At 32.2% G+C, this 12,719-nt stretch overlaps 1 protein-coding gene across 1 annotated transcript in view; it reads right to left on the bottom strand.

Annotated features, from left to right (window-relative positions):
* LOC129746068 (protein takeout-like) overlaps positions 1 to 12,719 on the bottom strand; it is a 37,774-nt gene that overhangs the window by 3,301 nt on the left and 21,754 nt on the right. The window contains exons 2-3 of the mRNA XM_055739508.1: positions 6,569 to 6,806; positions 6,375 to 6,508 (exon numbers count right to left, since the gene is read on the bottom strand). Of these exons, the coding sequence (XP_055595483.1) occupies positions 6,375 to 6,508; positions 6,569 to 6,806 (372 nt within the window). The remainder of the gene's footprint in view (positions 1 to 6,374; positions 6,509 to 6,568; positions 6,807 to 12,719) is intronic.

Below are 12,719 nucleotides of genomic sequence, written 5' to 3'. Positions count from 1 at the left end.
TGCAAAAAGTTGTCTTTTGTTTGGGAGGCCCCTCCTCCCTTCATGAGAGAGGGAGAAGTCTCAAACCATTATAGGAACCTTCCCCTGCCTCGAATACCCCCACCTGCCAAGTTTCACGCAAAACGGTTCAGTAGTTTCCGAGTCTATAGGGAACAGGCAGACAGACAGAACTTAATTTTTATATACAGTCGTTTTTCGATTTTTTCACGGTCGAAAAAAATTTCACCGTGAATATGGCGAAACTAAAAATTAAAGTGGATAAAAGTATTTTAATTGTGTTTTATCAATAATTTAAAATATTTTCAGTGGTGGAAACGATTTTTATCAAAAAATGTTGATCATAAGATGTAATTATCAAAGATTACCAAACACAAAGGACCGATTTCAGTTCAAATTTTTTCTCTTTAGCAATTTTAAGATTTTTTCTTGAAATAAAAACATGTAGAATATCTATTTGATAGTCTTCATCTAATTAAAGTGAATTATTAAGTTTTTGTGGAAATTTAACAGCCGTTATCTCTTACGTCGATTTTGAAAAAGAGTTTAAAGGAAAATGCATCAAAAAAAATTCTTCAGGAGATTTCAAATTTCAATATTTTAATCTACACCCCTTTGATTTACTAAAAAGTTTACCTTTTTAAAAAATATTTTGAAATAAGCTAAACTTAGACTGTTAAAGTATGTTTTAGAATTGTTTTATGGGCAGATAATCCTTTGTTTTTCATATGTAAAAAAAAACAGAAATCTTAGTCCTTTTTTCACATTTTAAGACAAAGCTATCAGAATTTCATTTTGAACTTCCAAAATTATTCATTCAGACAATACTAAAGGCTGTCCAATCAAGACGCCACCCTTTCAAATAAACAAATTAAACAAAAAAATCAGGGATACATATCTTTTTTTAAAAAAAACGCTTAAATTCACCCACATCTCTGTACGATTAGCATAACCAAAAAAGTTTACTTGTTTAGAGCGGCTAACCAAGCCCAAATTACAACACTAGCACTAGCGTAACGTTAAGAAACTGATGTCGATTATTACAAGTGTTTTTGAAATCCAAATGACGATTTTTACACTATACAGCTATGGCAAGCAGTTCAATGGAATTTTCATGTTATTCAACACTTATATACCATAACATAGACCATAGAAAATATCATGAATAAAGACGCTCTATGCTTTTGAAAGAAAATTAAAGTCCTGGAAATGGTTTCTGAATGATTTCTAAAAAGCGTGATAAAATCGAAACAATAACCGTGGTTAAATCGAGCGTGAATTTGGCGAGTATTGATAAAATCGAAAAACTACTTTATATAAATAAGTTTAGGAATTCTGTACTTGTTTATTCTCGACAACGTCAATGATCTCATAATCATTGGACCAATGGAGACATATTAGGTGACCTGTAAACTATTTATTTTGGTCAACAAATTGGATTTTTCGTCTGTACTAGTACTTTTGATGTGAAAAGGCTGATGAAAAATGATCCCTTAATGAAAATTAATCCTACGACACCAGGAATAGTTTGTCTGATGACAGCACAAAATTACTAACAAAAAGTTTGATGTATATGCTATGGCTTTACCACACCATTTGGTTAAAAATTGTATTCGAAATTATTAAGCACCCTGTATACCAATTGACTCAGCTCAACGAGTTAAGAAGATGTCAGTTAATTCATTTGTATGTTCGTATTGAAATGAGTTTACCACTATTTCTCCTACAGTCGATAGACATTTAAACGACTCTATTAGAAAAATATTCAACACTTTCATTTGTGGAAAACTTTTGACCGGATGGATGGAAAATGATGCAATTTTTAGTGTTACTACCTAGTATCGTTATGTTTACAGGGACAATAATTTGTGGCGATCTGTCTAGTAGTTTTTGAGATAACGTCCAAGGAATTAGTATTTATATCGATTAAAATGTTTGGGCAACATATGCACATTACACACAATGCACTACCGTTTTTCTAAATCAAGGCTATTTTTTTAGGCGTTCTTCGTTTCCTGGAGCTTGACCTTCAAAATAACTAAAAATTTTCAATTTCATCGAAGTTAGAACAAGTTTAGTTGAAAATCCTCCTTCTGCGAAAAACAACAATATTAACTTTTTATCACTCCATCACAGTTTCCGATTAATGCCACAACTTTAAATCCAACCAAAACTGAGTATCAACTTTGAGAACCATTTGAAAGTGCAATGGGAGAAAATCGGTCAATTTTTTAGGTTTGTTTTTGGTATATCCAACCGAAAAATGTGCCAATCTTTATGTACCATTCATCGGTTTGCATCTCCCACGGATTGTCAGTCAAATTTAATACAAGATATATTTTTTAAAATTTTTCTTCATGTTCTTCTTTGAAACATTCAGTCTATGCTTCTCTATGAAAAATTTCTAACAGGAGATCCCCCAGGTGCCCGCTACAAAGTTCGTATCGATTTCCTTCACACAATTGTTTAAAATCTAACCTTGCTAATAGGTCTACCATTTTCCGCATGATTTTACCACCGGATTTTATTAAAAAAAAAACACGATATGCTGAAACGAAACTTGAAGAAATTAGCCGAAATCTATCAAAGATATTTAAAATGGGGGATTTTTTTTCTAGAGTCCGATAAAAAAATCCCTGATCAAAATATATTTTAATTTAGACTTACATCTCATACAATGTAAAATATGACAGATCAACTACTTTTCTTTTTTTTTTTGCGAACTAATTTCAATCATTATGACACGCGATACTGTTTTCTTGTACGAACAGCAACCCTCCCCATAAGGGTCCAAAATTTCCAGGCGAAGTTTTCTTCTCCAAACTCATAATTTTAATTTCCCATTAAAATTTATGGGAACGACTAAAATGATTCAAGAGTAACAATCTCGAGTCTGGACTAAAGCGAAACCCTTGAAATCTTCTCCCAGATACACAATTCTACTACAGATTTTCAGAAAAAAATCTCTCTAGTTGATGAACATTTCGTCCCGAATATCTTATTTGATTAAGATTGACTTTGACTAAGCTTGCAAGATTGGCCATATTTTGTACGAATTTTTCCATTTTACTAGCATAATCAAAAAAAATCTGAATTCAGTTTTCAGTTTTGCGCTGCAATCTCAAATTGATCCTAGGCCTAGTACAAGGTCTCATGCCAAATTTGGGCCAGATCGGATCACAGGAAAGGGTCGCTCAACGAGCCTAAGGTTTGTATGGGATTTTGGGACATTTTTTTCGGAAGGAACACGAAAATCCAGTTTTTCATAAATAACTTTGGTCCCTTCGGCCGATTTCTTTTCGGTTTTTCTCAAAGCCTACAGTATGACAAATATTTCATCCGAAGACTGCATTTCGATTCAAGTTAAGACACAAAAGTTATTAGACTTCAAAAAATAGTTATCTTTTTTAAGGGTGATATTCATCACTATTTAAGAGAGTCACTGTTTCGAATATTTTGACCCAGCATTAACAGTGATGAATATCACCCTGAGAAAAAGTTACCCCATTTTTGAAGTCTAATAACTTTTTTATCATAAGTCGAATCGAAATGCAGTTTCGGATGAAATATTTGTCATAGGCTTTAAGAAAAACCATTTTCAAAATAAATCGGCCGAAGAGGGCCAAAGTTATTCATGAAAAACTGTGTTTTCATGTTCCTACCGAACAAAATGTTTCAAAATCCCATACAAACTTTAGGATCGTTGAGCGACCCTTTCCCGTGATCCGATCTGGTCCAAATTTGGTATGAGACCTTAGTACTAGGCTTAGGATCAATTCGAGCCTGCAGCACAGAACGTTACACAAGCTTAAAATTTCTCATACAAATTTGGGTCAGTCTATTCTGCATTCTTGTACATGATTTTCATTGAATAATTTCCAAATTTGCTCGAAATTTTGGGTTTTGAGGAAAATTTTGAAATAATAGTCTCGGGTTTAAACCGGTTTGAACAAAATCCTGAATCGAATCTTGGTTTTGTATGGAAAACTTAAATAAGCGGTAATATCCATATTTGAAAATCATCATTTCGCAGTATGTAAGAAAATATTCAAAATTACAGATTATTTCAAAGATTTAGATTTGAAATTAATACATTTAATTCTTATTTAAAATTGCAATCAATTAAATTTCATAATGATGAAACAGTTCTTCTCTGTAATTTTCATTTGGATTCACAAGTTGAATTACTAATGAATGAATAATGTAAGAATTGTAATGAAATTCAAAAATTCAGAATTCAAATTAAAGATTTCTGGTTGAGGGTTGTGATACAAATTTTGCTTTTTGGTTCATAATTCATAGACATTATTATCTGAATTTCAGATAAAAAAAATCGTCCAAAAATTCAGAACTCAGTTTTTGAACTCAGATTGAAAATGCAGGATTCAAATTCGGAATAAATATTAAAAATGGAGCTTCAGCTCTAAAGTTAAGTGTTATTAAAGATTGAAATATCAATATAAAATTTCCATAACGGAATCAATTTGCAAAGGATCACAGTTTCATAATTTTGAGTCTTGATCCTTATGGTAAGTTAACCACCGTTTAATTGATTTTTGTTAATTTATTTTCAGCATATCGGTAAAAATGTAAATTCTTGGCGAAAGAATATCAGAATTAAAAATTGATAAAGAATAGTAAATTTTCTATTCATCTTTATTAATTTTCAGTTCTGATATTCTTTCTGTAAGAATATACATTTTCACCGGTATGCCGAAAATAAATTTACAAAAAAATAAAAATTCTTGATAAAATATTGAAATTTTACACTCTCTCAGAGTCAATTTGGTAAGACAAACCAAATATTATAAAATAATTTAATTCATTTTTAAGATTTTATGTTAAATAGTTATTCACAAGAATACTAATTATGAACAAAATTAATCAAACTTTTTTGTTGATTTTTGTTGATATAGAATCTTCGGGTGAAAATCCAGCTAGGAATATATATTTTACTGGTTTGTTGTTTAACATTATTTAGTTGCAGACTCTTCAAACACAAAGTTACAGACTAAAATCTTAAATTTATGTCACGTATACAAGAGTTGATATATCTTAAAACATATTTGATACATTTCACCAATGCTTAAAATGGTTATGCGTGTGAGTAAAAATAATTAACTTCGAATTTGATGATTTGATTTAAAACAAAAATTATTGCTTCGAAATGAAGCCCTCAAATAACCTTATCTATTCTTCTGAATGTGAAATAACTTAAATCTGAATAATTAGATAGAACCCAATTTTTTTTTCTTTTCTTTATGTATGCGTAGTTCCAGTAAAAATGTTTTAGGAAAAAAATTGTTTACAAACACCCCATCCCCTACAGTGGTATCGGGACAACGGGTGGATTTTGTCGAAAAGGACATCAACCCACCCAACTGGCCTCAATTCCACCCCATCGAAAAATATTAGACAATTGTCAAGCAGAAGATTGGGGATACTATTTTCCATTTATCAAATCATCGTCATTTTTTCCCGTTGATACAAATTTGATGAATAACATCGTTTAAATTTATTCTTTCAAAAAACAACTGTTTGACATAATGATGAAATCATAAACAATTGGTTTGCTTGGATTTTTTTCCTTATCCTTTTACAAAAATAATAAAATTCAATAAAACATTGAGTTTTGTCTCAATAATCCTAGAAAGCCTTGTCAATGGACGCTGCATTTAGCATAAAAAAATGCTTCGAGTCAGTGTTATAGTACTAGAAAAAAGGTATCCCCAAAATGAAATATCAACGTAACGCAGACGCAACGCGACGGCTGACGAGCTATTGTGTGGATGTCTTTATGTAGAAAAAAATCGTTACTGTACCAGTTTTAAAAACGAAAACGCTATTAGCAATCTAAATAATCACTTGACAGATTGTGACCAAATTTAGTGATCAGAACATTCATCACTAACTTTGATGATGAAAATTTCATAAATTACATCCATACAATAAAAAGCTATTCACAAAAACAGTTGTGCATTATTCTCGAATAGAAGCCTTAAAGATCTCTCAAGTTAAGCGATATAATCCCATATTTATTTTTCAGTTAAATTAGCGAAAGAGGTTTTTGTTGGTTAAGGCAGTTCCTACAATTTTTATACAAAGGGGTACTATTTTACTTGCATTACGTACCAATGCTTTAATTGAACAATACAACAGTACATATAATTGAAGAGTTACAAAAACAACGCATTCATTTGGTTTACTTCAAATTATATGCAGGAAGAACATAACTCAATCCATCACAGCTATAGATACTTGTATTTTAAAAAGTTAACATTGAAATTTTATCATCTTTGACTTATTTGGCAAATTTTCATGTCTTCACTGTCTTAAAGTCAATGCCTATCAGGCCTATCTTTCTATTCCATACTTACTCAGTTGACATTTGATATCACCCTTTCCGGATATTCTCAAAACGAGGATGTTCATGTTGATGCCATATTTTCCGTTGACATCCAGCTGAGGAAGTATGACACTCGAATTAATCCTCTTTGATACTGGATCGATCCTGTAAGAACCATCAAGTGTTATCATTCAAATCAATTGAAAAAATGTCATAAATTCGTACTTGATCTTTTTGATGATAAACTTGCTCGATCCGAAGATATTCAGGTTCGAGAAGTTGGCAGAAAACGATGGACCCCGCTGAATGCCGATTTGCTCAAACACCACCGGTTCCAGGGATGGGTGAGTCTTTTCCGAACCATAGCTTCCACTGGCTAGATTTGGCCGTATCCGGTCGATCACTTCGATGACGCACTGCTCCAGTTTGTCATCAGATCGTTTGCACACGCTGAGGATCGGTTCTAGAAAGAGAATCAAAAACACCAAATAGGTTAAAGATCAAAATCAACACAGAATGGTAGAACGGAATTCCGTTTGTCAACAGCTGAAATTCTGTGTGTTATTTACAACTAACCACCCCGATTGCAAATGACTTGAAGTGAGACTTAGGTTTTGTTGATCGGTCAATATTTTGGTGCTTCTCTGTTTGAAAACGATTTAACAAACATCCGCAGGCATCGCTTTGAAAAAAGCTGTCTGTAACAGCTCTGCGCTTTAAGAACGTCTTCAGATAGGTATATTTCACAAATTTAATTATACAAATTCCTTAAATAATTGATAATTTTGTATGCATATCGATGATTAACCTTTAATTGAATAGCAGTCATCAAGATATAATGTGATTAAAACAAAAGACTTCAACATAACAAAACGACGAACCTTAGCTATCAGTCAGTCCAAAAACAGTGTTTCTCCTCAATAATTATTCATCACTCATTACCCCGGAGACATTCATTCGATTCATTCAATTCAATTGGATTCAATAACAACCATTCATTAGATTAATTCTTCGCCACATTAGCGGCCAATTTGTTCGCACATCATCCCCCATAAGCTGCAGCACGTGTCAGAAGCGTAATTTCACACGAGTTTGCTTAATTCTGCCTGCTGCTTACAACATTGATCAAACATTCTTCGTTCTAGCATCAAGCGAGTGAACATGAGCTAATATTGTTGGTTGAACAACAGTTAGCAATAAGTACCATAGTAGAGTGACGTCAGTCGGACCACGTCTTGCTTAGGGAACGCGACATACGTATAGGGTTGGCAATTTGTGATCTCGGGAACAGAAGCTGTTATCCATTGCTGCTTGTACGGCTTTGATTGCCTACTTTGCGGCGTTTTAGGGTGAGCGATTCTTTCGGACCTGACAGAAGACGTTACAGCACAGTAAGGAAGTTATGTGGAATGTTTAGATAAGATTTAAAATCACTAAATTTTACATATTTTTGCTAAAAATTGTTACGTATTCAAATGAAACATTGTTAGTTATTTAGTTATTTCTAGATGAATGAAAAAAGGGGCTATCTCTTCTCTCTGACAAATTTTATACTTTGGACTGACTTTCAAAATTGCTACTAGAAAAACATGGTAAGATTTCAATTTCCATTGCTTATTTGAATCAATAATCCCAATGATAATCATAACAGAAATTGGTTGTATAAGATGTTTTTTCGAATAAATCACTATACACTTTCAAGTTTTTCTCTAGATTAAACTTTCGATTTGTTTGAACTGTTCTTCCTATATGCTTCATTTTTTTTTCTTATCTCAATCTGTTATTACTATTTACACCCATAGAAGAGGTTGCAAAAATCCAACGTCCAATTTATTTAGCAAATCTCCTTTAGGCTGCCCTTGACACTTTTCGCAATTCGGGGTACCTATCAACTTCAAGCTGTCCTTTTAACTACTCCGTAATTTTAATATCTAGTTTTGTAAGAAACTCAACATTCTCTCAACGTATTATTGAAACTTATCTTTATCTCCAAACTTTCCACTTGCTAGAATTCCTCACAATTCTAAGCAAGCCCTCTTCTTGACTCGCTTGATTGTTCCATCTTATCTCAAGCTTTACTGATGATACAACCAATTGATTATTCTTGTCAATATGCTCAGGTTGTCGTCTCGACTCATTTACGATTTTTCAAGCTGTTCTCTCTACTCGCTTGATATTTTTATTAATACTCTCAGACTAGCATCTCAATTCGCCTATGAGATTTAGAGCTGTCCTCTCAATTCACTCCAGTTGAAATTCCAAAATGTTATCTCTACTGTTTTCAATTCATTTTTAAACTTGTTTCAAAATGTATTTTCAACACCCTTCAGTTTCCAAGGTTTTTTCGCAGTATTATTTTACTCTACATCAGGGGCGGTCCTAGAGTTGGCTCTTGGGGGGGGTGATTTTCCAAATTTTCAAAAATCATATGAAGGAACGTAATATCTGCTGAAAAAACTATCATTTTGAAAAGGCGAAAAGAGGTGGAGGGTGGCGCGGGAGGGGGAGTGAGGGTTGCCACTTTCAAATGAGAACAATATAAGCCGCACACTGCTCCTCCTCCCCCACTTCAATTTCACTGAACAAAATCAGATGTATTTCGAAAAACTTGATTTAATAGATGAATTATGAAATCTTTTAACAAACTTTTTCAATATTTATAGTACAACCAGCCAATCTATAATATTCACTGCAAAAATGTGCTAGGCCAAACAAAAAGTAAAGTTTTGATATAAGTTTTAGTTAATTATTGCTAAAAATTTCAAACTAATTGACGGTGATTAAATTTTTCTTTGGAGTAATTTACTGAATAGTGAATTGGAAATTCCATAATATTATTTTCAATTTAGAAACACAATCTTCCAAATTCATCCCCGAATTTGGTTTTGATTTTTCAAATTCTCAAAAAAAAAATCAACACTCTATCTATAAATTTAGTTGAAAATAGGATTATCAAAATCAGATACTGAAGTACGAAGCTTCCGGAACTTAATTTTAATTAATTTGCTTTTGAATTTCAGGTTTAAATTTTAATTGTACTGAAACAAAAGAAATAGCAACAAATAAGTTATAAAGAAAGTGAATAATCGTTTTTTTTTTCTTCATGTAAATACCTATTCATAATTGCAAACTCTTGAAATGATATTGATTTATATTAAAAAAAAAGGAATGAAGCCATGGAGGGTTAATTTAGTGAAGAGTATTTATCAATTGCAATTCAAATAGCCAAACTTTCAGATGTAGAGTATCGAACCTTGAGCTGAATTTAAACTTAAAATTTCAAAATTATTATGTGGATGAGTTGAAAGCAGTTTCGGCGATATAATTGGTGTAGATCTTGAAATCCAGCAGTGTAAGTCAAAAGTGACAAAAAGCTCTTTCGAATTTAGCTTGATGGATTGCCTTGTTGCCGAAAAAATAATCGACTGATAACGGGAAAGTTTTAATCCACAATTGAAAAAAACATAGGCAAATTTATTTTGGAAAATTTTGCGTCCTTACTCGATTTTTTTGTCAGATTTTTTGTCAGAAAACTAATTATTTAAGAGTTTAATCGATCAATGATAACTGATGATCAACAAATAATTATATTGAATCTATAAATTATCTTTTATTAATTCATCGATGCAGATTTTAGGGAAGAATGCCACTATGTGACAAATTCCCGAAAAAAACGATACAGATTTTGTTCCTAAGAAACAATCATTTGAAAAAAATAAATTTAACATTTTTTTAAAATTCTATAATTTTGTCATCCAGAAGCCACGGTAAATAACTCACAGTATTTATCATTTAATTTATCATGAAGTTAAAACCTTTTTTTCTAAATCCTTTTGATACTGTACACTTTTGCTAATAAGTGCCAAAAATTTTTCAGTGAATTTTAACCTTGTATTTTCAAAAATTAAACCAATAAAACAGAGCAGATAGAAAAAATACAAATTTGCATTCAGTACCCCTAAGAAAGTCAAAGGCAGTTTTCAAATTCTTTGCACCTCGGAAAATGTGAATTTTGTTTCCTCGTGTTTTAATTGTGAATAAAGATTTTGAGTTTTGAAGATGAATTTAAATCTCTTTCTCAAAACACAAATTTCTTCATATTGAAACAGCTTTTATAAATAGTTTTGATTTCTTTCAAGGTCTTAAAACTCACAGGAAACGCAGAAATTACAAACACTGCCCACATTTTTTTCTTTTGGTTTATTGTTGCTCTGGAATCCCTTGGGTGTTAATAACGCATTCATTTTAATTTAGAAATCTTCAAAAGGTTTTTAAAACTTAAATTCTAACTTTTAAGATTTAAAATTTTCATATTCAATTTCTGTTTGGTAGTATATACTTGAATCTGTTTACGGTCATTCATTGTATAAATGCTTAATGTGATACCCAAGTAACCATTAAGCCGTTAAAAATGGCCCTTAGTTGGCATTATAGTGGGATATACAAATTGCTTTACAGAGCCTAATGCCTCTGGATGCCACTTCAGTGCTGATTAAAAGCCACTTTTGGCCTGCAAATCGGCTCATTAAAGGCTTACGGTAAGCTGTCAAAATATTTTTCCAGTGGGTACAACCCACTGGAAAAAAATAAATAATGGAAAAAAACATGTTTGTTTTTTTTTCTCTTTTTCCCCAACGCTATTCGTTTTCCTTTCTCCCTCTTCACTTATTTCCCTAGCTGTTGACTTTTTTGTTGCCCCAGAAACGGGAATCGAACTCGTGAATCGTCTGTACTTACCATTTACCAGCGCCTGAGCACCTCCAGCCATGTTAACCATGTATGTTTGTAGGAATTTTTGTCATACTTAAAGATTGCATAAGCTGATAAATTCTTCAATCAATAATAGTTTAGAGACAATGCAAACCAAACCCAAAAGAAAAACATTATACGTGACTTGTTAGAATTCTTTTTTTTTATTTCTATAAATTTTATGCCGACACAATACAATTTTTCTTTCCGGTTCTTCCAGAATAATCATATCAATATACACTGTTTTTAAATCTATGAAAATAAAACACTTTAATAGCATATATTTCTCATATAACTCATTTGTACTTTAACAAAATTTGGGACACTTTTAAATGCACTGAACTTCATTTTTTTCATGAGAGGCACTTCAGCGGCATTTCAAAAATGGAAAACTGCATGTTCGTCAAATTGACTGTCCACAATTGCCTTTTGCAGTAAAATTCCTTCACCTCATCATTAAATTTCATGGCAGGTTCGATTTTTCGGTCCGATCTTGGAAGATTCGATTTTTCGTATCCGGAACTCCACTGGCTATTGGCACCTCCAGCTTCGGATGGAATTCTAGAATTTGTGTTTCCATTGGCACCATCGTAAATCGTTTCTCCTAAAACTCCTGTGGACTTCCAGTGAAGGAATTTGTGATCCGGAATGGGAAACGAAGTTTTTTAATCTGCCGCAAAAAACTAAATATTTGAAACAAGATTTACTTCTTTTTTATGTTTTTGTTTGTGTTTCACTAAACCTCAGATGTCATATACAAAGCCGCAAACTAGCACTGACGTTTATCTCACCAAACTTCATACATCAGGACTTGAAAGCCCTGAAGCAGCTATACGAACTAATACACAACCTTCTTCGCTGCTTGATTCCCACAGGGCCTATTAACAATTAAAAACATTCAACACGGCTAACAGGCACTGAAGTGCTGTTGAATAGTCATTATTCGGCTCAAAACAGGGCTTAATGGTTTGTTGGGTAGATTTCAAACCAAATTAAATTAAATTGGATCTAAATTTTTTTTTCGGAATTTCTTAATATAGGTTAGTTTTAAGTTTTATAATTCATATTTGAATGATGTTAAATCGAGGGAGAGATCAATTCGTGCAAAAGAATCTTTACTATGATTCAAAAGCTCAATTGTTATTTTGAAATTTAATTATGAATTCCTTGTAAACGCAAGTGAGCATAGTACTGCATTGATTTTGGAATGAGTTAGACATCACTTTGTAAAGATTTAAAATTGTCAATAAACCGTTGCCGAATCTTCCTTGAAAATGGATTTCATGCGGCCTCAACATATTGTATATTACGATTGAATTTATTTTGTGAAATATTGGTGTCAAACAGAAATATAAGAAGGTACCAAAAATTGAAAATCAAAATTGAAATCAATTGAAGTCACACGTTTCTTAAGTGCCTACTGGAAAACTGATCACTCCAATGGAGAATGTGACTACAATTTAAATTTCTGGTTAATGCAATGTAATTTAACACTTAAAGTTCAAAGGTATTTTTTCACTTCTTAGAATGGCCAAGATTTGTAAATCCATCAAACATGATAGTAATTTCTAAAAATTGAAGGAAATTGCCAATCTTATGGCACGTACATACGTATATAGTTTGAATA

Source organism: Uranotaenia lowii, chromosome 2, assembly GCF_029784155.1.
Source record: "Uranotaenia lowii strain MFRU-FL chromosome 2, ASM2978415v1, whole genome shotgun sequence".
NCBI lineage: Eukaryota > Metazoa > Arthropoda > Insecta > Diptera > Culicidae > Uranotaenia > Uranotaenia lowii.
Note: the sequence above shows the minus strand (reverse complement) of the source record. Positions and strands in the feature narration are given on the sequence as shown.